This window comes from Vidua macroura, chromosome 9 (assembly GCF_024509145.1).
Source record: "Vidua macroura isolate BioBank_ID:100142 chromosome 9, ASM2450914v1, whole genome shotgun sequence".
Taxonomy (NCBI): domain Eukaryota; kingdom Metazoa; phylum Chordata; class Aves; order Passeriformes; family Viduidae; genus Vidua; species Vidua macroura.
In genome coordinates, this window is record NC_071579.1 from 20,778,894 (window position 1) to 20,802,285 (window position 23,392).

Here is a 23,392-nt window from a genome sequence, read left to right on the forward strand (position 1 = left end):
ACCACCTGAGCTCACACTGAACCAAAACCACAATTATTAATCATTTTTAATGGTTCATATGTCTACTATACATTTAAATATTTTACTGGGTAGATTTCATTTCAGGGAAGGTCTGACTAACTATACAATTCTGTATCACTCCCTTCATAAAGGAAAGCTGTGACACTAAAATCCTCAAGATTTCAGGAGGTCTTGGTAGTGAAGGAGCCCTCATTTGACTCCTGGTGGAGCAATGATGGAGTAGAGGGACCATGCAGCTGCATCTCTGACTCCAGCTCAAGTGCCCTGGCACCACAATAATGAACTTCAATATTCCTCAGTCAGGTGGCATCGCTCCAAGTAAATGAAGCAATAATGTAAAGGACTGTTTGATGGGGCCTGCAGTAAATGTGCCTTCAGGCCTGAAGGTGAAGACCTCAGGACGTGGGTTTAGATTTCTCCTTTCCCTTCTCTTCCCTTCCCCTCTGCACCAGCAGAGAAATCCTTGTTCCCCTCCTGGAGGATAAAGTCTAGCTGCCTGACTTAGTGCAGTGTTTGCGGTGATGCACCTTCCACAGCCTTATGGAAATACCAGCTATACATTCCTGAGCTCTCCTTCCTGCCCCCTCAGTAACCTTTGTACGCAGGTGGTTTTTTACATGATATTTAATTTATCATTTGAGCAAAAGACACATTTAAATTCAAAGTAAATGTTAAACGCTTGCAAAAAATACATATAATTGAAGTTAGGGAGCAAACTCCCTCCTGACATGGTTTTGCTAAGGATTGATCTAAATGTTATTGCTACAAGTGGGAAATTCTGGATATATTTCCCCAAGAGTGACAGCAGAAAAAGCCCCATGAGAACCTACTGAGAAGTTCTCAATGGTCCCAACTCACTGAGGTCCTGCTGGAAATGTAACACACTTCTTATTAAATTCTTCTTATAAACAAAGAGATTCATTTCCCTCCTGTTTTCTTAGTATAAACTTTCACTGTTAACCACAGGCTAATGTGATGGTCATACTGACAAGTTTTGTCTTTCCAGGTGTGGGTAACAAGATATGCCTGCAAAGACAGACATGGTAGATACCATGGAAAGGCAGTTTCTCATTGCATGCCTGTGAGCTGTAAGGTGTCTCAAGCCTAAATCTGTAAAATCAACCACAAATTCTCCTCTAAAAGTAGAATTTCAATGTGAGCAAGGTTTGTCTCCAAAGCAGTGACCCTTATGAAGAGTAAAATATCAGTAGATTGAAGACATGACTGGAAGAAAACTAAATTATTTCAGTTAGGATGGAGGAACTATATTTGCATAATTTAAATTTTAGTGGTTTTTTACTGTATAAATAAAATGGAGGAAAATAGCAAGCAGGATATTTTGAAAATTATATCTCTTTTCCAGCACATACCTGCCAAGGTGTCCTGCTGAATATCAAAGGGATATCAAACATGGTGAACTATATAGAAAGGTAGCTGAAATCATGAGGTGATTTGAAGTTGTCAGCATTCATGACCTCAGAAATGTTTATTTTTTGATTGATCAATATGCATTCTAGAATACACTTATTTGTCAAACTAACGTGCCAAAAGAAACATGTGATATCACATGCCTTTATAAAAGAGAAGCTCATCACGTTCACCTTTACTTTATCTCCATCATGAGGGGCTTGGTATTAGCCCTGGTTTTAACCCTGGTGGGTAAGTATCTAACTTACCTGCTTTCATGAATTTAAAATTGTATATTCAGGAAAAGGTTTTAGAACCTAAATATAGGTCACTGGCAGATGTGAACTTTAACATGTTGTAGGAAAAATATTTTATTGTTTCTTTTGTTGTTTAAAGAAAGAAAAAAGGCATTTGGCTGACACTGAAATAGAAGTAAAGTTAATTAGAAAGGTTTATGCTATATGTGCAAGATGAGGTATAGCCTTTTATACTATAGTACATTAACATTTTGGGCTTGTTTTTCTTTCTTTGTCATTTCATTCCTCTATTTTTTCTTCTCTTTCAGGGAGCCAGCATCTTAATTACCGTAAGTAATTTTCCTATCAACTAATATACTTATAATGAGTGAAATTATAAATAGAATCTGAAAAGTGTATCAATGTTTAATATAGCTTTACAACAGCTAATTTAGTTCAGGTGCAATGCAAAAATGAACAAATTCATCTTTTTTTGTTCCATAAATTCTAAAGGGTACATTAATATGTTCTGTATATGGTGTATAATATTTTATGGGAACCATTTCTTTGCAGAACCCGATTTCAGTGAAAACAAGGTTTATACATTTGATTATGAAACCACGCTTCTCAGTGGACTTCCAGAAAAAGGACTTGCAAGAGCTGGAATAAGAATAAAAAGTAAAGTGGAAATTAGTGGTATTGGGCCAAAACTTTGTCTTATTAGGGTAAGAAATTGTATTCAATTTGAAAGGTAAAATTCTCCTCATACTTAGCTTCTTTTTTAAGCTTTTGTGAACTTATTAGGTTTCATCATGTGTCATGCTTACTCAGGGATAATGCAGCTAACACTGTTATTTTTTATACAGTGCCCTAAATTCTATTTGCACTTTGCAAGGTAATTCTCAGCTCAAGCCAACCTTGGGCTTGAAGGATTTCTTCTGCTTTGTGGTCAGGGAGACAATGGAATGTAATTTGAAATGCACAATAATTTATTACTGGATCAATCCAATTGTTTCAAACTGTACAACCTAGGATTATTTAATCAACTGACTTCATAACCAGCAGACAAAAGGCAATAAAACATGCGACAGGAGTTGCATGTGATTCAATATTTAGCATAATTAATGTCATCCTTCTTTTTTTCTGAAGGGTCCTGAGTGATATTCTTTGTCATCCTCAATTGTATGCTTTTACTGCTTGCTGAGTAATTACTGAGGGTTTTGATTATGTGGAATACACTTTTGTATTTAACAAGAGCCTATACATGCTTATAATGAGTGTATAGAAATGCACACCTCAATTGCTTTACACAAACTCCACTTAGTCTTGTGTATGCAGGGAAGAAAAATGTTATTTTTAAAAGCTTTAATTTGGCATATTGAAAACTTTAGGTTAAAAAGACTGGTGGTCTTCTAATAAATGCTTGTAAATGTTGTAGCCTTCCAGGCTGAATTAGCCTGCTGTTACGGTATTTTTTAAGTTCAAATTATAATAGATCTAGATGGGAAATATTGCTTTTCCATGACATTTCTAAGGGGATGGATTTCAAAATAAAAAAAGCCAATGAAATAGGATTCATGCATCTGGGGTGGTGAGTAGAAAGCTTCCCTGCCAGAAAAGAAGCAGAAGCAGTCCTTATCCTAGATCCTCCTTCATTCCTGCCTAAACAGCTCTTGGTGTGCCAGAGTGAGTCTTCACCAAAAATTGACTCCTGTTCTCTAAAACTTTCCAACATAATTTTACTGGTGTTACTGCATTTGTGAAAAGTTTCCATTTCAGAAATAATTTCAGGCAAGAAAAGGAGACAAGGAAAAAAAACAAACATAACTTTTTGGGCAAGTTCTAAGCTAAAGGTAATAGTAGATTTATTCCCTTCTTCTCTGGGAAAAGTTTATTTTGCTGCTGTTATATTTAAATTAGACAGTTTGGAGGGATGGTTCAGGGAATTAAACTTTCATCTGCAGCCTACTAGTTCACATTCAGCCCAAACAAAAAGCTGTGCTCCCTGGGCAGTTTCCAGCTGACAATTTTTTCATCACAAACCTACAAGTAAGAATTGCCAGCTGTGTTCAAAACCAAGCAGACAGCCTAAGTCCTGCCAGGGCCCCAAGGGCTGGGGAAAACTGCCTCGCCCTGACCCTGCAGAGCAGTCCCAAACCTGCCTGTATGCAATATGCCAGAAGCATGTCCGAGAGGCAGCATGAGGGATTTACTCTCTAACAGCCTTCCCTGTAAGCTTCAGTTACAGGGGTTGGCAGTGATCTCCACCAACAATAACAAAAATAAATATGAAAGTGCAGTCTCCAGCGATTTGCTGTATGAGGAGTTAGTTTGTGTGGCTTTTTGAGAAATTAATCTGGGTCTTGCACCACATCGCCAGCCTGAGGTGTCAGAGAAAAGTCTCCTTAAATTGTCAAAATATATAGAAGGGAAGAGTCCTCTGAGAAACTAAGCTAAACATGCCCATTCCCTGGGGTAGGAATTTTTCAAGTTATGCATAGTTTAGCAAAACTTTCCACTTGTTTGGATGTGCCCCATGTTGAGGCTGGAGTGTGAAGTGCAGAGTGGGGTTGGAGCCAGTGCCCCAGCCTTTGTTCCACAGCAAAACGTGTAGGGAAGGACAATTTCTGTAACCTGCTGTCCACTGCTCAAACTAATTCTGCATGTCTGGCTGGCCTAGAGGCCATGTGTTTATTAGTTTCAGATTGCTGCCTGTGCTCTGTGACCCCAGTGAGGGAAATGACAGAGTTCACAACAGGAGTTAATGATGCTTTATGCAACATTAACTTTCTCCTGCAATATCCTGCAGATCTTCCATACTACTTTCGGGTAGCAACCTGATGCATGTGGCTCTTCTCTGCCTCATTTCTTTGCACAAGTCAACCTTTGGCAATATGGATTGTCCATGAAACAGAACAGAGTGCAGTGGCTGTGGAAATATCAGCCATTTGCGGTGCTCTCTTTCCTTTTATATACAGAAATATGTGTATCGACACTAGTTATGCTAAATGACAACTTCTAAGTTTCCCCTTTGAAGAAGCTTTGTGTTATTTAAAAGCTTTTTTTTAACGTGATTAAAGCTCTAGATGCTTATTTGTATTGAAAAAAAGTTAACTTGGGTAAAAAACTGAAAAAGGAGTTTTATTCCCCCTTTGTTGTAGATTCACTCGATCGAAGCCGCAGAGTACAACGGCGTCTGGCCCACGAGCTCGTTCTCTCGATCGCTGAAACTGACCCAGGTCCTCACTGGGCAGCTCAGTAACCCCATCAAGTTTGAGTACAGCAATGGCCACGTTGGGAACATCATGGCTCCTGATTCTGTCTCAGATGATGGTCTGAACATCTACAGAGGGATTATGAACGTGCTGGAGCTGAGCATAAAGAAGATGCAGAATTCATACAGTCTACAGGAGGTGAGTTTTGGCAATTGTAGTGCCTTTGTAAATAAATAAACTTTCACTTCAGAGTCTTCTACCACATTTTCTGAATTCATCCTTGACATAAACTTTACTTAGAGGAAGACCTAAGCTTGAGAAATCATGATAATTTTTCATATGGGACAACATTTGGTGGAGATGTACTTAAACAAGACAACAGAAGAGCATATTTTTAAACTGGTTGATGAAAGTATTTCAAAAAATGCATTTGCAGAATTAAACATTTAGAAAATCTGGCTTGTGATTCCAGAGAAAGTAAACTGTGAAAGATGAAGCCTACATAAAATGTGAACACTGTATAAAACATGCTTGAAAATACAGTTTAATATTGAAGTCAAAATAACACTAATTTGACTTTTTCTACCAATCATATATACTTTAATCTCTTTTATCTCCTCTTTTAGGAAGAAAATAGTATATATGTCATAACATTACCGTAACAGCTTTGACAGTTGCAGTTGATGCTCTGTTGGAATTTCCACTGTTTTTCAAGTTTTAATACATTAGTCAAGGTCAATCATCTGATATTACTATTCACCACAGAAATTGCAATGTGTTTAGTTTTTGTGAAACCATATTTACATTGATTAGACTACATTCAATTCAGAGATCGGCAAAAACATTGAAATTATCATACTTTCATGTTATCTTTATTGAAACTATAGACCAGAGTAACTCCAATTTTTTTTTAATTTATTTCTGTGTAAGTAGAGTTGTTTCTGGGAAAGGAACTAGATGATTTAATTTTTGCACACTGTTTTCTGCACATAAAAATCCAGCGGTGTTGTTGGATATTCTGCAACACTATTTTCTCATATCTAGTTTCACATCTTAATTCTTTCTAATTCAGTTAGCAATATGTTCTACTGTCACTGCTAGGCAATAGATGTGACTTCACCTTCTGGAATAATTTCCAAGTTTTCTTTGCTTTCCTCAGACAGCAACTGATTAATGAGCTTTGGCACCCATGCTTGACAATCCTGAGTCACTCTGCAAAGGAAGCTAAACATTATTAGTGCCAAAATCTGGTCTGCAGAGAGGTTTAAAGGACTAACCTGGGAAAGTGTACATCCCATCCTGTGGGTTCAGGGTACCTGAGCTAGCCATAAACTGCACACAGCCATGAAGTTCAGCTAGGCAGGAGTCTGCTTCATCCCACTGAACTCTCTGGGCTGGACGTTCCCTTTAAAGTCTGGATGTCTCTACTATACCCTGCAGTGTGCAGAGACCCACACCTATATTGGCAGAGTGCAAGACTTCCAGAAAGCTTGGGCAATTCCTATTTCTAGCCCTTACCAAAGACACAGTGTCTCAGGGAATTCTGTTAAGCTGAAGATGAAGTGAGTACATCTTGCTTCCTAAACACCACGTGACCATTTCTCTGCTCTCACATAGCCCAGAGCTGGTCTCTGCACTAGCTATGCTATAAATAACAATAATAAAAAAATCAGGAAAATAAGTCTTCCTCCTAAAATGCCATCAAGCATTTTTCCTCTACAAAAATTTCACTGACTGTGGAGACATAAAAGCTCTTATAAATGTATATACTCAAAATATTATTGAAGAGCTCAGCTAAACCTGTGAACTCAGGAAGACCCACAATCCAAGCTTTGTTATGCTGAATTTTTTTTTAATTATTGCTGGTCATATTGTGACAGATCACCTGATATTGCAAGGCCTGTTCCATAGGCATTTGTAAGCTCTCTGTTAAAGCAAGTTTTGAGGGCAACCTTAAAAATAAACCTTAAAACACCTTGCTGTTAAGATTTCATTCTGACTGATAAAATTACTTTGATGCTTTTTTTATTAATATTTACTCAAAACATATTTCATAATCAGCAGCTCTAACTGAAAATTATTCCTCCCCTTTCCTGAGGCTCCAAGTGAAACTTTGGGGAGATTTAGTGCTCTCTGTAACTCTGATTTGGCTTACTGAAAACTATACTTGTAAAAAAGAGATTGAAGTAATGATCATCACAATTTTGCTTCTGAAGATTATAAGGAAAAATAAAGCGTTCATTTCCATCAGTAATTTTTAAAATGCAGAATTAAACAGGAAATTTCATGTGGTAAGGTGAAGCTTTGCATAATAGTGACCTTCTCTGATCCTGTTCTAATATTTGCCAGGCTGGGATTGGAGGTATTTGTAACACAACATATGCAATTCAAGAAAACAAGAGAGCAAACCTAGTCTATGTGACCAAATCCAAGGACCTGGACAGCTGTGAAGAGAAAGTTCAATTTGTCACAGGTTCAGCATATACTCATCCATGCAAGACCTGCCAGCAGGTAAATCAGAGTGGTATTATGTATAAGTATTTACAATTCTTATGCAGAACACCATTTGATATTCACACAATCTCTTAATTTGAAATACTAAAAATGAGGGGGAAATCAGATCTTCTGTATCCACTTGTCAATATTTTCTTTCTTTTTGAAAATGATCCCACAGAGAAGCAGAGGTCTGGGCTGCACACTGTCATGTACTGCAAGCACACTTGAGCTAGCTCTAACTACCTGGCTTGGAAACCATTAATTATTAGAATGAGTTAATTCACCTACTCTGTTGAGTAAAAAAATAGTAACGATGTCCATTTTCTGCTATTTAAGACAGGTACTGCTGAATTTTACTATAATCCTGTCTTTGAAATAAAAAATTGTGTGGTTTATGCAGCTGCTCTCCTCAGAAAAATGTGTCTGCTTCTCAAGGGAATGACCAATTACTTAGATTTGGGAAAAGGAAAAAGCAGCTAACACTTCTTAGCAGTAAAAGTAATGGAGACAGGCAGTGTGCCTGACCTCTCCCATGCACAGAATTCACATTGATTGCTCTTATGGCCAATGAACAAAACAGCCTTGGAAAACAAATGAGTTGAAGTGGGTGATGTAATAGCCTCTAGTCACAGAATTTCAAAGTTCAATGACTTCTTATTTTCTTTGTTTCATTGTTTTTTTTATATTATAAAGAGGAACAAGAATTCCCGTGCAACTGCTACTTACAATTACAAAATTAAATATACACGTAGTGAAGCTGTAATTACACAAGCTGATGTCGAGGAAATCCACCAGTTTGCACCCTTCAATGAGATTACAGGAGGAAATGCTCTTGTAGAAGCAAGGTACTGTACATATTCCTTTAATTCAGCAACCCAGTAATCTGAGTGAAGGTCTGCAAGTGAAATAAATCCTTTACTTCCATAGCCTATTGTTTGGCAGTACTTAATTACATAAAATCCCAAACAGCTCATAAAAACAGCCTTGATTGTTAGTTGTAAATCTGAAACATGCACATCACTATCCACATTTTGTTAGCTAAACTTGGCAGGAGTTGACTATTTTATTTCTCAGGGATATTTGATTTCTGCCATAAAAGCCAAAACAAATGTAATTCCATCTGAGAAATTGTGAACTAATATATTTGAAGTAAAATACTTTGAAAGACAGTTACTCAGGAAAGAGAGTTCCCTGGAAAATAATAATGCAATAAGAGATCCTTGGAGACTAGTTCACAAGAAACCTAGATAGGACTTTGGATTCCTAAATACCATGGGCAGCTTGCAAATCTCCCATCAAAACTGTTTCTTGATAGGAAATTGGGTTTTATTGCAAAACAATTGGGCACAAGACATATTAAATGCATTTGCTTTTTCCACAGCAAATGTTGCATATTTCTTAAAGAAATTTGGGGCAAAACATGAATATGGTTGTCTATGAAATTGTACCCCTAGCTCAAACTTTCACTATTTGAAATTTTTTCATCTATCAAATTCATTTACTGAAAAAATTATCAGTTACTTATTTAATTATGGACTCTGTAAATAGAAGTGCCCTACTGAAGGGAGAGGCTTTTTGCATAAATGCCACAGTGCAGAAGGTGTTCTTCAATCCCACTCTACAGCTGCTGTAATCTTCATTGCTCCATTAGCTTCTGCAAGGATCTATTGGACACAGCAACGTCAGAAAGTTTGTGTCACTAACTCACTGATTAACTTCATATATATAATGAACATATTCAATTTGACTAACCAAACAAAACTAAAGAAACAAAAAAAAAAAAAAAAAAGAAGTGAAAGTGGCTTTACTATCTTATGCAATCAAGGTGTAGATAGACACAACTGCAGTGTTTTTATGAAATTATAGGTTTTTGTGAGTCAGCATTATTCTGGAGACAATGGACTTATGATGCTTTACACTCTCCTTCTGCAGCCTGTAGAGATTGTCTTCAGTAAGGTCTTTCTCAGCTCTCAGAAGGGTAGTACCTTTACTTTTCCCATTTTCTTTGCATTTTTATCATTACCCACATGAAGGGGACAAATATAAGATAGTTGGGAAGATGTGACTATCTCACTCAAGTCTTCAGAAGTCATTTCCACAATGCATTCTCTTTAAAAAAAAAAAAGAAAAAAGTTATCTATCAAGGCACTTGGAGCTGTTTTCAGACCTGCTCAGTATAAGACTCTTGCAGCACCTTTCAAGGCCAAGAGAGGTTTTACTACAGTTTCACCATTCTAATCCTATCTTTAGCATTCATTTGCACTTCTCTTCAGAATACAGCATTCTCCCTTCTATTCTAGGCAGATATATCTCTTCCCAAAACAATGAAAATGTAGGCATAATAGATTCATCATGATTTGAGAGAGGGAGTTAAATCTGCCCAAGTATACCTGATGTTATACTTTGTGACCCAAATGCCCTTTCAACAATATTGTATAAAATTTAAAGAGAGAAAAAATCTCTGCTGATTCTGTAGCAGTTTCTATTCAAATTCCAGTGGCTTGTCTGTAAAGCAGTTATATGCTATTTTTCTGCAGCAGTTCTCTGCAATCCATATGGAAGGAGTGAATAGAAATGATACAGAAGATCACAGAGATTCCAAAATAAACACACCAATTTTCTACAGAGATTTTGAGAGACTGTAGTACAGCAATATTGCTTTTGGAATGTTTTCAGTTGTTCAGTACAAATACCTAAGTTTATTATAGTGTCCTAAATGACCCATTTTGAACATAATTGGTAGGGTAGGCTGCATCTCTTTAGCTGAAAATGTAAAAAGATAGCAAATATTTACAAAGACAGTCTCTTATTGGAATTATTCTTAATAACAAATGATGAAGGTTTGTTGCTTCTTAAAAAGTTTTCAAAAGGTTGAGCACTTTTCCAAAGACTAATCCTGAATTTATGTGGCCCTTTTCTTTTAAAATCCAATTTAAAGCTTCATGAGAACCTTCTTTTGTAGTCCCCAGGATATTCAGCTTACCAAACAAAATGGGGAGGGAATTGTAATAGTTCAAGTAAAACGATTGTAGCATTTCTTATTGTATCTAAAAACTTTCAATTCCATTTGAAGCTTCCAGGAGAGACACAGATACATAACAGCTTTTATGAATTTCTTAAAATGATTAAATTAAATTATAATTTCTGAGCAAGTTTCCCATCTCTGTTTTTCTAGAGTCCATAGTTTAGTCCTTAAGACACAACAAATACTTCCTGTGATACTCTTCAGGCCACAGCCTCTCACCTCCCTCTTCTTCTATAAATTCTCAAGCCCAGTTATTCCCAAAGGAAGGCAAAGGCTGGCTCTGCTCTGAGCCCTGTTGTGCAAGTGCACACCTTCTCAGAGTATGGCTCTGAGCAGCATGTTCAAATGCATCTGTCTTTAAATACCCCCAATAACCAAACCTTTTGTAGTTGCATTGCAATATGGGGAAGCAGAGTTACTGGGTTGTGTTTTTTCTTTTTTTTAGTTTGTACCCTGCATCTTGTGATGTTTTCTTCCTGGGGTTCTCCATTCCAGGCAGAAACTTGCTTTGACTGATGTGCAGAAGCAGAGGGCAGAGGTCCCACCAAAAGAGTACCAGAATCGTGGATCTCTTCAGTATCAGTTTGGCAGTGAATTGCTTCAGCTTCCTGTCCACTTATTCAAAATAAAGGATGTGGAAAGCCAGGTAAAGCCCAGCCACTGGACAGATCTTTTGTTGGAGATTTAAATCCCTGCATGTGGGAAATTATGCATATGAGCTTCCTTTCTGCATTTTCATCTTTCTGCAGATAGGGGAAAGCTTGCAAGAATTAGTAGAGGCCACCTCTGACCAGCTTCCCAGTGATGCACCAGCAAAAGCTCTCAAGCTTCTGCACCTCTTCCGTGCAGCAAACGAGGAGAATTATGAATCGGTGTGGAAGCGATTCTCCAGTCGGCCAGCCTACAGGTACAGGCCGTAAAGGTGGTGCTGCTTCTGCTCTCTGGAATGCTTGTGTTCAGAGGCAGACTTGGAAAATGCTGCTTGCCTTTCCCATTGCAGGCGCCACATTTTGGATATAATTCCTGCAGTGGCCAGTCACCGTGCACTCAGGTTCCTGCGGCACAAAATGGAAAGGCAGGAGCTCACCAGCTGGGAAGTGACTCAAGCAGTGCTTGTGGCTCTGCACTCCAGCACTCCAACTCAGGATGTGATGGAGGAAGCAACGGTAGGATTCTCTAAACACTCTCAAACCACTCTGCTGATTCTAGCACCTGTTGTATTTATTCCTTTGACAAGATAGCAAAGACTTTGAAAAGATAAAGGTTTTATACCCTCTAGCGAGGTTGAAAGGGCTTTGTTTCCTGAGTGTCTTAAGGGGAGGAGAATGCAAATCAAAAGGGCAAAAATAAGTCCAGAATGAAACAAGTAATAAAGACTAAAATACCCCTCAGGGACAGAGGTTATTGCTGCAAACAGTGGCTTCTAGTCTCTCTTTTTCCAAATGTACTTTATAGTTACATCAAATTAGATCTCTGACTGTCTACAAAGACAAGGGAGCAAGAAATACATATTTGTTATATCCACGTATTTGTCCTAATTGTCCTAGAAGGATGGCTATGAATTTGAGAAGATCTGTCAAAACCAAGGGAATTATGTCAATGTGAAGGGCATGTAGGAGGAAGTCTAATTATTTTTGCAATTTTTTTCTGTTTACGCAGGCTTTAATCCCAGTCCCAGATGCAAGAATTTATCTCTGCCTACCCTAGTAGATGGTGAACCTCAGACTAGAGTTTTTCCCCAGTGAAAGCCCTGACAGCCCAACTGTCACTGTGTGCTGGTGCTCTCTTCCCACACAAGAAACCAGTGGGCTGGTGCCTCCTGTCAGCTCCTACATTTATAAAAGATGTTCCTGTCTGCCCAAGTAGTGAGGTCCATTCACAACAAATCTCAAATTCATAGTACCTATAGCTGAGACAATCACAAAACATGATGAATGTTTCTTCAATAGCGTGCATTTTTCCACTCCATAACTGGGTGATTTCTTCCCTTTGGATTATAGGCTATGCCAAATTTAAATGTGAAACACTGTAAAAGAAACAGATCTGCCTTCTAGATGTTACTTGGTATTACTTTACAATTACAATGTCAAATACAGTACTATCCACAGATTAACTGAAAATCCATCAACAAAAAAAAAATCAAAAGCCTGGTTTTGTCTTTCATTGGGCAGAAACATATTTTTCAATAATGTTTCTCTTCATTAATGGTAGTAACAAACAACTGCCTTCTCCCCAGCTCATTGTAAAGAAGCATTGCCCACGCTCCAGCTCCGTGCTTGGGAAGGTTTGCCACCTCAGCTACGCATCCCTGTGCCACAAGCAGTGCTCCTCGTCAGACTCCTGCTCTGAATGTCTCCAGGTAACACAGGGTTATTTATCATTTAAAAGAAAAATTAAGCCTTGAGTTCTTTCTTTATTATTCAGAAAGCTGTATTCTGCTTCACTACGGTGCTTCCTTTGGGGAAAGGAACCCCAGTTGGTTAAATACAGCATTTTTATCTTTAGATTAGCACACAAAAAAGAGTGAGAGGAAGAAGCAAACAATTCATAACATTTTCTATATGAGTGTCTCTGAGTACTTTGTTGCCAATTATTAATGAAGTCCCGTGACATTCCTCGAAAATACTTTAAATATAGGTTTTATGTATATTTATAAATTAACTAAGTGATATAAAAGCCCAGGTTTTTGTCAGAATTAATGTATCCTAGCCAGAAGCAGAGCCCAGTCATCAATATAGGCTATAAGGTTGTTATAACAGCAGTAACACCCTCCCTGTTCTACACTGCTTTTAATCAGCAGGCCTCAAAACACTTTGAGTAGTCATTAAATAGCATTTCCCAGTTCTAAAAATGCATGTCATGTTTTATGGGGCCAGCAACTCAGCCAGTAACAGGGAGGGAAAGAGAAATATGTGTTTAGTCTTGGCACCCGTCAATCCAGCATCCCCAGCGAGAGCAGGGTGTTCCAATTACACCATGTGCTTGACGTGTTTTTCCTGTAGTACATAGGCATGGCCAACATTCCTACATTTGTCTCCTGTGTTACAATTGCCACCAATGCTCTTGAGCTAATTAAATCTGAGAAGCCCTGTGTCAGGGAATGAAAATTCTTTCCCAAAGCAAATGATTGTTTAGGCTTATTCAATGCACTTCCAGAGTCCCTTCATTTGATCAGTAATATCAAGTAGACTGTTTCTGCACCATCAAGGGATCTCAAATGTGTTATTTTAAAGTACAGAATCTGTGTTGAAATTATTCTCTAACATCTCGGTTGCTTTTTTTAGAGTCATTTAAAACTATTTATTTATTATTTAGAGTCATTTAAAACTATTATCTGTTAGGATTTAGTTCTTTGCTCTTATTCAACCTTCAGACAACTACTTCTAATCTTGCCATACTAATGGAAGTGTGAACCAGTTGCTTACAATGGAGGCTGTAAAATTACCTAGTTGTTGGCAGAGATCTCATTTTCCATCTATTAATCCACACTGAAAAGAGGCTGTCATAAGCTGGTTAAGGGCACCACCACTAGCCATATCTTCAGGAATCTTTTTTAAGGGTCTGAAGGTTGAACTGTATCTGTATTTATATCTCTCTCTCTTCAACCATGAGAGAGATGCCCAAGCAGCATTATTTCAGGGTTCCCAACTTGCCTTGAAAGGCAGTGGGCACTAGGTCCAAGCTGTTATTTTTTCCTTTAAAAATCTTACTTGATAACTTTAAGGTATAGTGAGAAGAAGCTGTTCATTGCAGCTACACTTGTTCTATGAATAAAATGTTCTATTCATGAGGAAAAATCAGAATTTGAAAATATTTAAAATAAATGAACTGAACAAACTGAAATTATGGAAGTCAAACCCCAAAGGTGGATGGAATATAGATAAGAGCTGGAATTGAACTCAACAGATTTGTTTTCATTTTTCAGCTTCTTCATGGCTTTGCAGGAGAGGCATTGAGCAAGTCTAGTGCAGAAGAAATTTCCCTGGCTTTGAAAGCCCTTGGGAATGTAGGACATCCAGCCAGCATCAAGCACATCAAGAAGTTTTTGCCAGGATATGCAGCTGGTGCCTCGGATTTGCCACTTAGGGTCCATGTGACTGCTGTGATGGCCCTGAAAAACATAGGCCTAAAAGACCCCAAAATGGTAAGAAAACAAAGCTGCCTCCTTTGCCCTTGTGACTTCCACTTACAAGGCTGCTGATGGATAATGGGTGATGAGGGAAAAAGAGATTTTTTTTTTCCGAAGATATCATTATTTTTAAAAAAAATACTTAGCCATTCCTTGGTAGGCATGCCTTATTTCTTTTGACATTAACCTCCAGTATTTCAGACTGCAACAAAAAAATCCCATTAAAAGGATACATTCATTGTTGTTGAAGACAAATCAGTATTTCTATTACAAACATTTCATTTCCAAGGACATTAGACAGAAAACTAAATTATTGACCCAAATGTGTTTAGTGCTACTTCACCTTTGGTATGTGAGAGAACCACAAAATAAGGTTTTCAGAAAATTGACATTTAATACCGAGTGTCACATCTAATTGTAATTCAAGACCAGATTTTATTGTAAATAGATACCAGGGGTTTGCATCCTAATTACAAATTTACAGACATTGTGTGGGTTTAAGTCATAAACAGAACATTTACCAAATGTGACTTTTGTCCCTGACTGAGATAATTATTAGATCTCACATACAATGCCTACACCAGCATACTCTCGTGTACCACAGACATCACTTTACAATTGTTTTCACTTTGAAGCAATGTGCTTTTAAACAGAAACCTTTTCAAGCTTTTCAAGATTTTTTTCCTGATGTTGAAATTTCTTGTTTAATATAAGTAAATTCTTAATATAAAAAGTAAAATCAAAGCTTTCATTAACTATTCACCTACTAATCAGAATCAGTGTTTCCATTATACTCATTTTTTGCATGTGCCTCCCAGTTTGAGTGCACATATTGATCCACAGACAATAGTGAGCTGGGGTATGCTTTTAACCAAAAGAATAAAGAAACAATTTAGTGGAGTTCAGGAGCTGGATGGGGAAATGCAGGGGAGGGAAGGGAGAGAATTGCAAGTGTAGAAGTTAAAGTATTTTCTGGGGAAGAAAAAAAGCCAATTTGGTGTTTGAGAGCAACACTGCATCTCTGATTGGTCATTGGCCTGGCTTTCCACAGGTGCCCCAGACAACTCAGTTTCATTTTCTATGTATTTTCTTTGGAGAAAATGGATCTGGAACAAGTTAATGATTGTGACTGCTTTTTTAATTGTTTAAAACATAGTTCAATGCCTGGTTTGCAGCTAGGTACAGACCCATATTTGGATTAAACATACTTAATTCATGGCCTTTTTTATTGTTTAATTTGAAAAGCCTCATTTAGGCCTACTGCATCTTTGTCATCTTGTCTACACTGGCACTTGATAATCAACATATTGAAATTCATAAAACGAGTCAAGGTTTCTTCCAAAGTTTGCTGAAGTTTCCTGGGTCATTCTTCATTACAGCTCATGGATGTGCACTCTCCCAGGCAGGACAAGGCCATGCAGAAGGGTTGCCAGAACAGTAATACATCAGCCACATCCATTTTAAACCTAGGGCCAATGGCTTCTGTGCCCCCTGGAAACTGCAAAGGTTCCAGTACAAAACTGGTCTTGGTAGTGAATATTGCTGAGGGCAAACATGTCAACCACAAGTACTAATAAGGAAATTACATTTATTGCATTAAATTTTGGTTTAAGATGCCTATATGGCATAGAGATTTCTGGTAATAAATTAGGTTTAATTTGTTTCATTTTTATTCGGTTATTTAGCAGAAAGTACTTCAGAAGATCACATTATTAGAAATGAGTTGTACCTTTATGCATAGGGATAAGTGATTACTGAAATCACTTCTCAGGTATGTAATGGATTAATAAAATCTCTTTTACCTAGAGTGGGATAGCTCAGAAAAGGATAGAAGACTTGATGTAGAAGTTATCCAGTGAAGTTCCTTGGCTTTGATTGTGTAGGAAGTCAGACTACATTACCATAATGCCCCTTCCAGCCCTTGGACTAAGAAATCACAAACAGAGTTGCCATAATAATTAAATAATCCAAATTTTACTGCCCTAGTGATGAAACAGATCATTCACTGGTGTTGGGTGGTTATTAGCAAAATGTCCAAACATACAGTAAAACTGGATATATCTATTTTTTTCAGGTCCAGGCTATTACCCTTGAGATTTTCCTGAATCAAAAAATTCATCCTCGAATCCGAATGTTGGCTGCAGCGGTTTTACTTGAAACCAAGCCAGGCCTTCCAATCGTGATGACATTAGCTGATGCTGTGCTGAAGGAACCTAGCATGCAAGTGGCAAGTTTCATCTACTCTCACTTGAGGGCCCTGGGTAGAAGCACAGCTCCAGATCTTCAAGTGATGTAAGGAAAATTCCTTTCCTAGGAGAAACGCTTCTTGCAAGCTAATTGAAATGTTAATGTGCTCACCGAAATTTTTCAGGGCTTCTGCCTGCAGAATGGCTGTCAGAGCACTAAGTCCCAAGTTTGACAGATCTGGATATCAGTTCAGCAAAGTTTTCCGCTTCAGCATCTTTAAAGGTAAGATCCAGAAGATTTTGTAGAGAAATATACACTGGTGAATGCGTGGGGGGAAAAATTGTGCAGTATGAGAGCCCAATTCTCCTAGCCAGCTGTTAGGCTGCATGTTGCTCCTCCATATTTTCCTATTTTCAGTGAAAAAAATATCAGGCTCTCAGGGTCTCCGTTTGAAGAGTGTTTGTGTCTCTGTGTGTTTTGCATTGTACACTGCCAGCATGAAATTACCACAGGGCTTGTGGGGCTCTAACCCTCTATTTTCATTAGTCAGGGAGGCACATGCTCCTGTATCAAATGCTGTATTCTCAGTGGTGCTTAACAATTTCATACCATTGTTCAGCACCAAACAAACAGAAGGGACCTAAATTACTGCTGAAGTGGATTAATTTCTACCAGTGTTGAACACCTACAACTCCTGCTGCATCCAAATGTGATGCTAAATACTCTTCACCCCAACAATTGTGCCCAGTGAAACAGAAAACTGAAAACATTCAGATGTGACAATTCAGTGCACCCATAAGCAGCTACATCAGGTTTATTGTCTAAAGATTTTTCTTGCATCTTCCTACCAAGATTCTTTACTAGAATGAGTAGATCCATGTATGGTATCTGGTAACTGGCCAGTTAGATCTGAGTTGCACATAAAAATGTAGTTAAAGTAGGGAAGGACCAGATTAGAAGACAGGTTTTGCTGGGCCCCATTGTAGCTTTTGCTATTTTCCATGTATGTTATTTTTCTCAGCAGATTTTTTAAAGGAACTCCTCTATATAAATGACCGTGACAGCCTCAGTGATTTGGCATATGTAGCTGGTAGATTTGGGAGATTATAGCTGCAAACACAGTCTCCTTACACATGCTGCTTATCTATCAGGAGCTGGATTTAGAACTGTTGTTATTCACTGGTATGTGTTAAGTAATCAATATTAAGAGACTCTGAAACATCTGAAATCCACAGTGCTGAGTGTACAAGTACTGCTGCCTCCTTTTTGGAGACAGGGGTATGGTTTGGAAGACTTTTGTAAATCTTGTTGTCTTGCCCCAGTTTTGTGGGTTTTACATGGCCATTTAATGTGCTTATAATAGAAATAAATATAATATATACTGTAAGAATCACAGTAATATACTATACATGTGCTTGCTGCCTCAGTGATGGAGACAGCAAGTGCCCAAAGAAACACAGTCACTAATATACACCACGTGAACTTTAGTGCTACTTGAAATACATTCAGGGATAGATACATTTTCTGTTAATATGAAGATATGTGTTTCTTGGTTTAGGCACTCATTTTGTCTTCTAATTTTTGCTTTTAAAATTAAGCCATCTAAATTTTTACACAGCGAGAAAGAAGGGTGCAATATGTATGAGGGATGCTGGCAGGAGGCTATGTGAAATGGAATATTTTATTTTGTCTGTAGCCTGGAAATGCAGTACATCAGGGAATTGCTGTTACTTCCTGGTGAAGACCATTTTCAGTAATTTGGCTACCATGGATAGGAAGGTCCTCATCCTGAAAAATAAAAAACAAGATGTTTTTCTCATGCATGCTAATCTTAGACTTGTATAACTCAGCTAAATTAAGTCAATCTCCTACTACACTAGTATGGGAAGAGGATCCATCCTCCAGCTTTCTAATTTGACTTGTCTCCACTAGCCACAGGTAAAATGTGTTTCTGTGAGTCCATTCTGGAGGAGTTACCATAGTGACGGCTGTAATGCAGTACCTATTTCCTTGATAAAAACAAAAATCTGCCCCCAGCATCACAGATCTTTGTGGTGCTAGATGCTGAATTTTTAATGACGGGCAATAATGTCAGCTGAATCTATCTCTAATCTGGAATTTGTCACACATGGCCACCACAAATAGTGCTTCATGCTCTACACGTTGCTATTGAAATCAAAGGGGTGATTCACGTTCTGCTCAGTGTGAGGACTGTGAGAATCTGACTCTCAATATGCACAGGTTCATACAATTAAATGTGTACTGATGTTTCTATGTACCAAAGACTGCTTTCTTTGCTCATTTAGCCTTCTTTCCCTCATCTTTGGGGCAAGATAGTAATCAGATGCAGGTGTCATCAAACTCTCACAGTGAAATGGCAAATATATTCTTGGAGAATTAGCACTATGTAATGCCTGAGGTATGGAAAATAGTCCTGCTCTCTTGAAGTCAATGAATTCTATGTAATCATTTAATAATTTCTAAGCAATACTTCTTATTAAGTATCAGGAAGTACCATGGACTTTTTGACTAACGGGTTTTGTGGTAAGAACATAAAAAATAGCTTTAACAAATTCACTTAAAATACTGTGCCTCAGTTTTAGTGTCCTGTCCACAAAACACCTGGCATTGCCTTAGCTAAGCTCATGCCGAGAAAAAGCAGTCTTCCCATTTCCAAGTTTCCTATCAACTCACTAGTAATGTCCCAGTGTGGCACCACTTTGTTGTTTTGGGTTTTTTTTAATAAGATCATCATTACTATCTACTGAATGTTCTCCACTCATTCCTCTGTCAAAAGTGGGGTGGCATAAATACCTGTGTCTTGATTGCAGGAGCTGTTTATGAATCTCATCTGCTGTGGGTAGATAGTGCCCAACACTTTGGATAGCACAATAAATTCATACAGCAAAACAATGAAGGCAATGTGGCAAAATTACAGTTCATACCTATTTCCCTATTCTCCAAAAGGTGTAGGAACAGAGGAAGAGGGCTAGAAAAAAAGCACAACGAGGGTGTCTACATATCCTCTCAGCCTTGTTTCTCTTGAAACCTAAGGAAACTTAGAAAAGCAGAGGTATTACTTTAATTCATAAAACAGGACAGGATCTAACTGTGCCAAGACCAAGAGAAATAAATAGAAACAAATTGCTCAAAGTTCACTCAATAGTTAACAATAATTTAACAATTGGTGCATTTCATGTAAGGATTACAGCATTTGGGACTAGATTTATTAAATAGTTTTTGAGTCATTTGAGAGACAAATCTATAGCTCACCATCTGTCCTTATAGGACATCTGTATCACTTTCCCTGAACTATTAGCAAAGGATGGCAAATCTCTTTTCATTTCTCATCTCCTTAGTCAAGGTGCCCTAAATGACATCTCGTAAAAGCATTTCATAAGCTGATTTTACAGAGTGTGACTGGATGTAAATTATATAGATAGGCATATTTTCCATACTTGGAGAACTTCATGAGGTGGGCCCATAGGAATTTCAGGAGGTTTAACAAGACCAAGTGCCAGATGCTACACGTAGGTCGGGACAACCCTCCATATCAATCCAGGCTGGGGAATGAACAGACCAAAAGAAGCCCTGCCAAGAAGGACTCAGGGTGCTGGAGAAGGAGAGTTTGGACATGAGCCAGCCATGTGCACTTGCAGCCCAGAAAGCCAATCGTGTCCTGGGCTGCAGCAAAATAAGCCTGACCAGCAGGACACGGGGGAATTTCTGCACCTCTCCTCTGTTCTTGTGTGCCCCACCTGCAGTGCTGCATCCAGCTCTGGGGCCCTCAGCACAGGAAGGACATGGACCTGTTGGGGCAAGTGTTAAGGAGGACCAGAAAGATGATCAGATGGGTTGAACACCTTTCCTATGAGGAAAGGCTAAGTGAATTGGGACTGTTCAGTCTGGAGAAGAGGTGGCTCTAGGGTGACCTGATTGTGGCCTTCCAGCACCTGAAGGGAGTGTGCAAGAGACCTGGAGAGCATCTTTACACAAAGACATGGAGTGACAGCATAAGGGGGAATGTATTCAAACTGAAAGGGAATCAGTTTATATCAGATATTACAAAGAAATTCTTTACTGTGAGGGTGATGAGACACTGGCACAGGTTGCCCAGAGAAGTTGTGGATGCCCCAATTCTGGAAGTATTCAAGGCCAGGCTGGATGCAGATTTGAGCAAACTGGTCTACTGGAGGGTGCCCATGCCCATGGCAGGAGGTTGTATGATCCTTGAGGTCACTTTCAACCCAAACTATATATATTCTATGATATAGCAAAAGCAACTGGAAAAATAGCATAACCACCATGCAGTGACCAGTGAGCTTGTAGCTTTGCCCATTATTACTTTATAAAATCAGAGTATTCTGTTTATAACTGTTTTAGATCACCAGTTTTATAGCTAAGTTTTCTGGCCTTGCTCATAAGATATTGATTATTAAATTAGTAAATAGATATAATCTGCACGCTCTGATCTAAAAGCTAACTGTGCTGTGGTTTACTGCCTATTTCTCTGCAGAGTTCCTTATGAGTGGGCTGGCAGCTAAATATTTGTCATTGAATAATGCGGGTAGCTTAATTCCAGCTATGGCAATGTCTCAGCTACGGACTCATTTCCTTGGAAGAGTGGCTGATCCCTTGGAGGTAATTGGGTCTATCCACAGTTTGCCCTCTAATCCCTTCTTACCACCATCCTTCACTGGCATCTGCACTTTACTTCTTCCCACAGGTAGGAATAACAGCTGAGGGACTGCAGGAGATGTTTGCCAAAGGTTATGCTCCTGACAGGGACTGGGAGACTGACTATGACTTCAAGAAAATCCTGAAAACGGTAAATTCTGGGGGAAAAGAAAATCTCTGATATTGTTTTCTCAGATGTTATGAAGAATCAGGCTTTTTTCATCTTCTCACACAGCTCTCTGACTGGAAGGCATCCCCCAGTGACAAACCTTTTGCATCAGGCTACTTGAAGATGTTTGGCCAAGAGCTGTTTTTTGGTGGACTTGATAAAAACGCCATCCAAAATGCACTGCAGGTATCATTTTTAAAGCACCACAACCTATGCATCAAAAGCTCTAAAATACTGTTACTTTCATACATTCTCTCCCTTTTATAAATTCATGGTTGGGTTTTTTGTCTCTAGTATTAATCAAGGCAAATAAGGTCAAGCTTTGATCAGGATTATTTATAATCATTGCTGGCAGAATTTCCCCTGAGGCATGGTTAATGACATGGATCATGATATTCAAGTTCTGCTTATTTAGATATGTTGAACTCTGTAATTGCAGGCATGGTATGGATCTGATGAAAAAATCCCTTCAATAAGGAGAGTAATCAGTAGCCTTCAAAGTGGTGTAGGGAGGCAGTGGACCAAAGCTCTTCTGTCCTCTGAGATCCGACGCATTGTGCCCACCTGCACTGGCTTCCCAATGGAGACCAGCTTCTATTACTCTTCTATTACAAAAGTGGCAGGAAATGGTAACATATCTCATTGCATTAGTAATACAAACATTCTTACTAGGACTGGAGGTCGTTTTTAACCCTTTCTTTTCTTTCTTTTTAATAGTTCAAGCACAGATTACACCTTCTCCAAAGTCTGATTTCAGATTGACTGAGTTATTAAATGCCAACATTAGGCTGAGATCCAAAACGAGTCTAAGGTAAGTATTTAGTATAAAATAAAAGAATAATATTTTCAAGTAACAGAGACCATAAATATTCAACAGCTGATTGCTGCATGAACATAATTATACCCTCCTTCTACCTTTTCAGCATGGCCAAGGAGATGACCTTTGTAATGGGAATTAACACACATACAGTCCAGGCAGGGCTGGAAGCACGCACCAAAATGAATGCTCATGTACCTGTGAATGTTGTTGCCACTATCCAGATGAGAGAAAAAAATATCAAAATTGAAATTCCGCCATGTAAAGATGAGACTAACGTAATTACCATAAGGTAAGACCTAGCACTTACTATCTTTCTATGTAGCAAAGCAGAGTCACCCAAATATATTTAGGAATCTTGTCTCTGACTTACAGCTTGGATAAGTGGTGGTGATTGATACAGTCAATGTTTATTTTGAATGAAGTGACATGCACTAAAGCTTTGTTTGAAAATATGTTTTACTTTCTGTGGTCTTCACCTGAAAATTCTTGGGACTATATCTCAGTTGTTGAGATCCATAAGATATCTGAAACAAGAATTACATAAAATTTCTATCTTGGTACAAATATTTGAACTGGAAACACTAGGTAAGATATAAGCCAGATGAATCCTATCAGTTAGAACAGTTAACCCATCTATATTTGCATTAGATGCCTTGAAGCATAGAGGGTTTGGTGTTTTTTATGTTTTTACCTTGTTCCCCTGTGGCTGCCATTTGGTTTTCTTACCTGTTAGGTCTCCTTGATTTATTATCAGTGCATGCAATTACAATACACTCTGGAAAACTGTTGTAGCCAGATGCCAAACAAATGAAAACAGATGGAAATACAAATGCAAAGAGCAGGACGAAACAGAAAGAATATGTCCAAGGAATCAAAGCAGTAGACCAAACTTAGAAACCCTTCTCACGCACACACATGAAAAAAAAACCTGAGAAAGAGAAGCTGAAAATTCTTCACAAAGGAAAAAGCTTCACTGACAACAGAAATCGGCGATTATACAAACCACTGAA

The 23,392-nt window shown here is 38.3% G+C and overlaps 1 protein-coding gene across 1 annotated transcript in view; it reads left to right on the forward strand.

The window, feature by feature from the left end:
- The first annotated feature begins 1,640 nt into the window (after positions 1-1,640).
- LOC128811625 (vitellogenin-1-like) overlaps positions 1,641-23,392 on the forward strand; it is a 43,078-nt gene continuing 21,326 nt past the window's right edge. The window contains exons 1-19 of the mRNA XM_053985381.1: positions 1,641-1,680; positions 1,994-2,014; positions 2,238-2,389; positions 4,826-5,077; positions 7,229-7,390; positions 8,069-8,220; positions 10,896-11,046; positions 11,150-11,307; positions 11,401-11,566; positions 12,637-12,759; positions 14,326-14,544; positions 16,604-16,821; positions 16,901-16,998; positions 21,233-21,357; positions 21,443-21,544; positions 21,629-21,748; positions 22,002-22,191; positions 22,280-22,373; positions 22,486-22,671. Of these exons, the coding sequence (XP_053841356.1) occupies positions 1,641-1,680; positions 1,994-2,014; positions 2,238-2,389; positions 4,826-5,077; positions 7,229-7,390; positions 8,069-8,220; positions 10,896-11,046; positions 11,150-11,307; positions 11,401-11,566; positions 12,637-12,759; positions 14,326-14,544; positions 16,604-16,821; positions 16,901-16,998; positions 21,233-21,357; positions 21,443-21,544; positions 21,629-21,748; positions 22,002-22,191; positions 22,280-22,373; positions 22,486-22,671 (2,729 nt within the window). The remainder of the gene's footprint in view (positions 1,681-1,993; positions 2,015-2,237; positions 2,390-4,825; positions 5,078-7,228; positions 7,391-8,068; positions 8,221-10,895; positions 11,047-11,149; positions 11,308-11,400; positions 11,567-12,636; positions 12,760-14,325; positions 14,545-16,603; positions 16,822-16,900; positions 16,999-21,232; positions 21,358-21,442; positions 21,545-21,628; positions 21,749-22,001; positions 22,192-22,279; positions 22,374-22,485; positions 22,672-23,392) is intronic.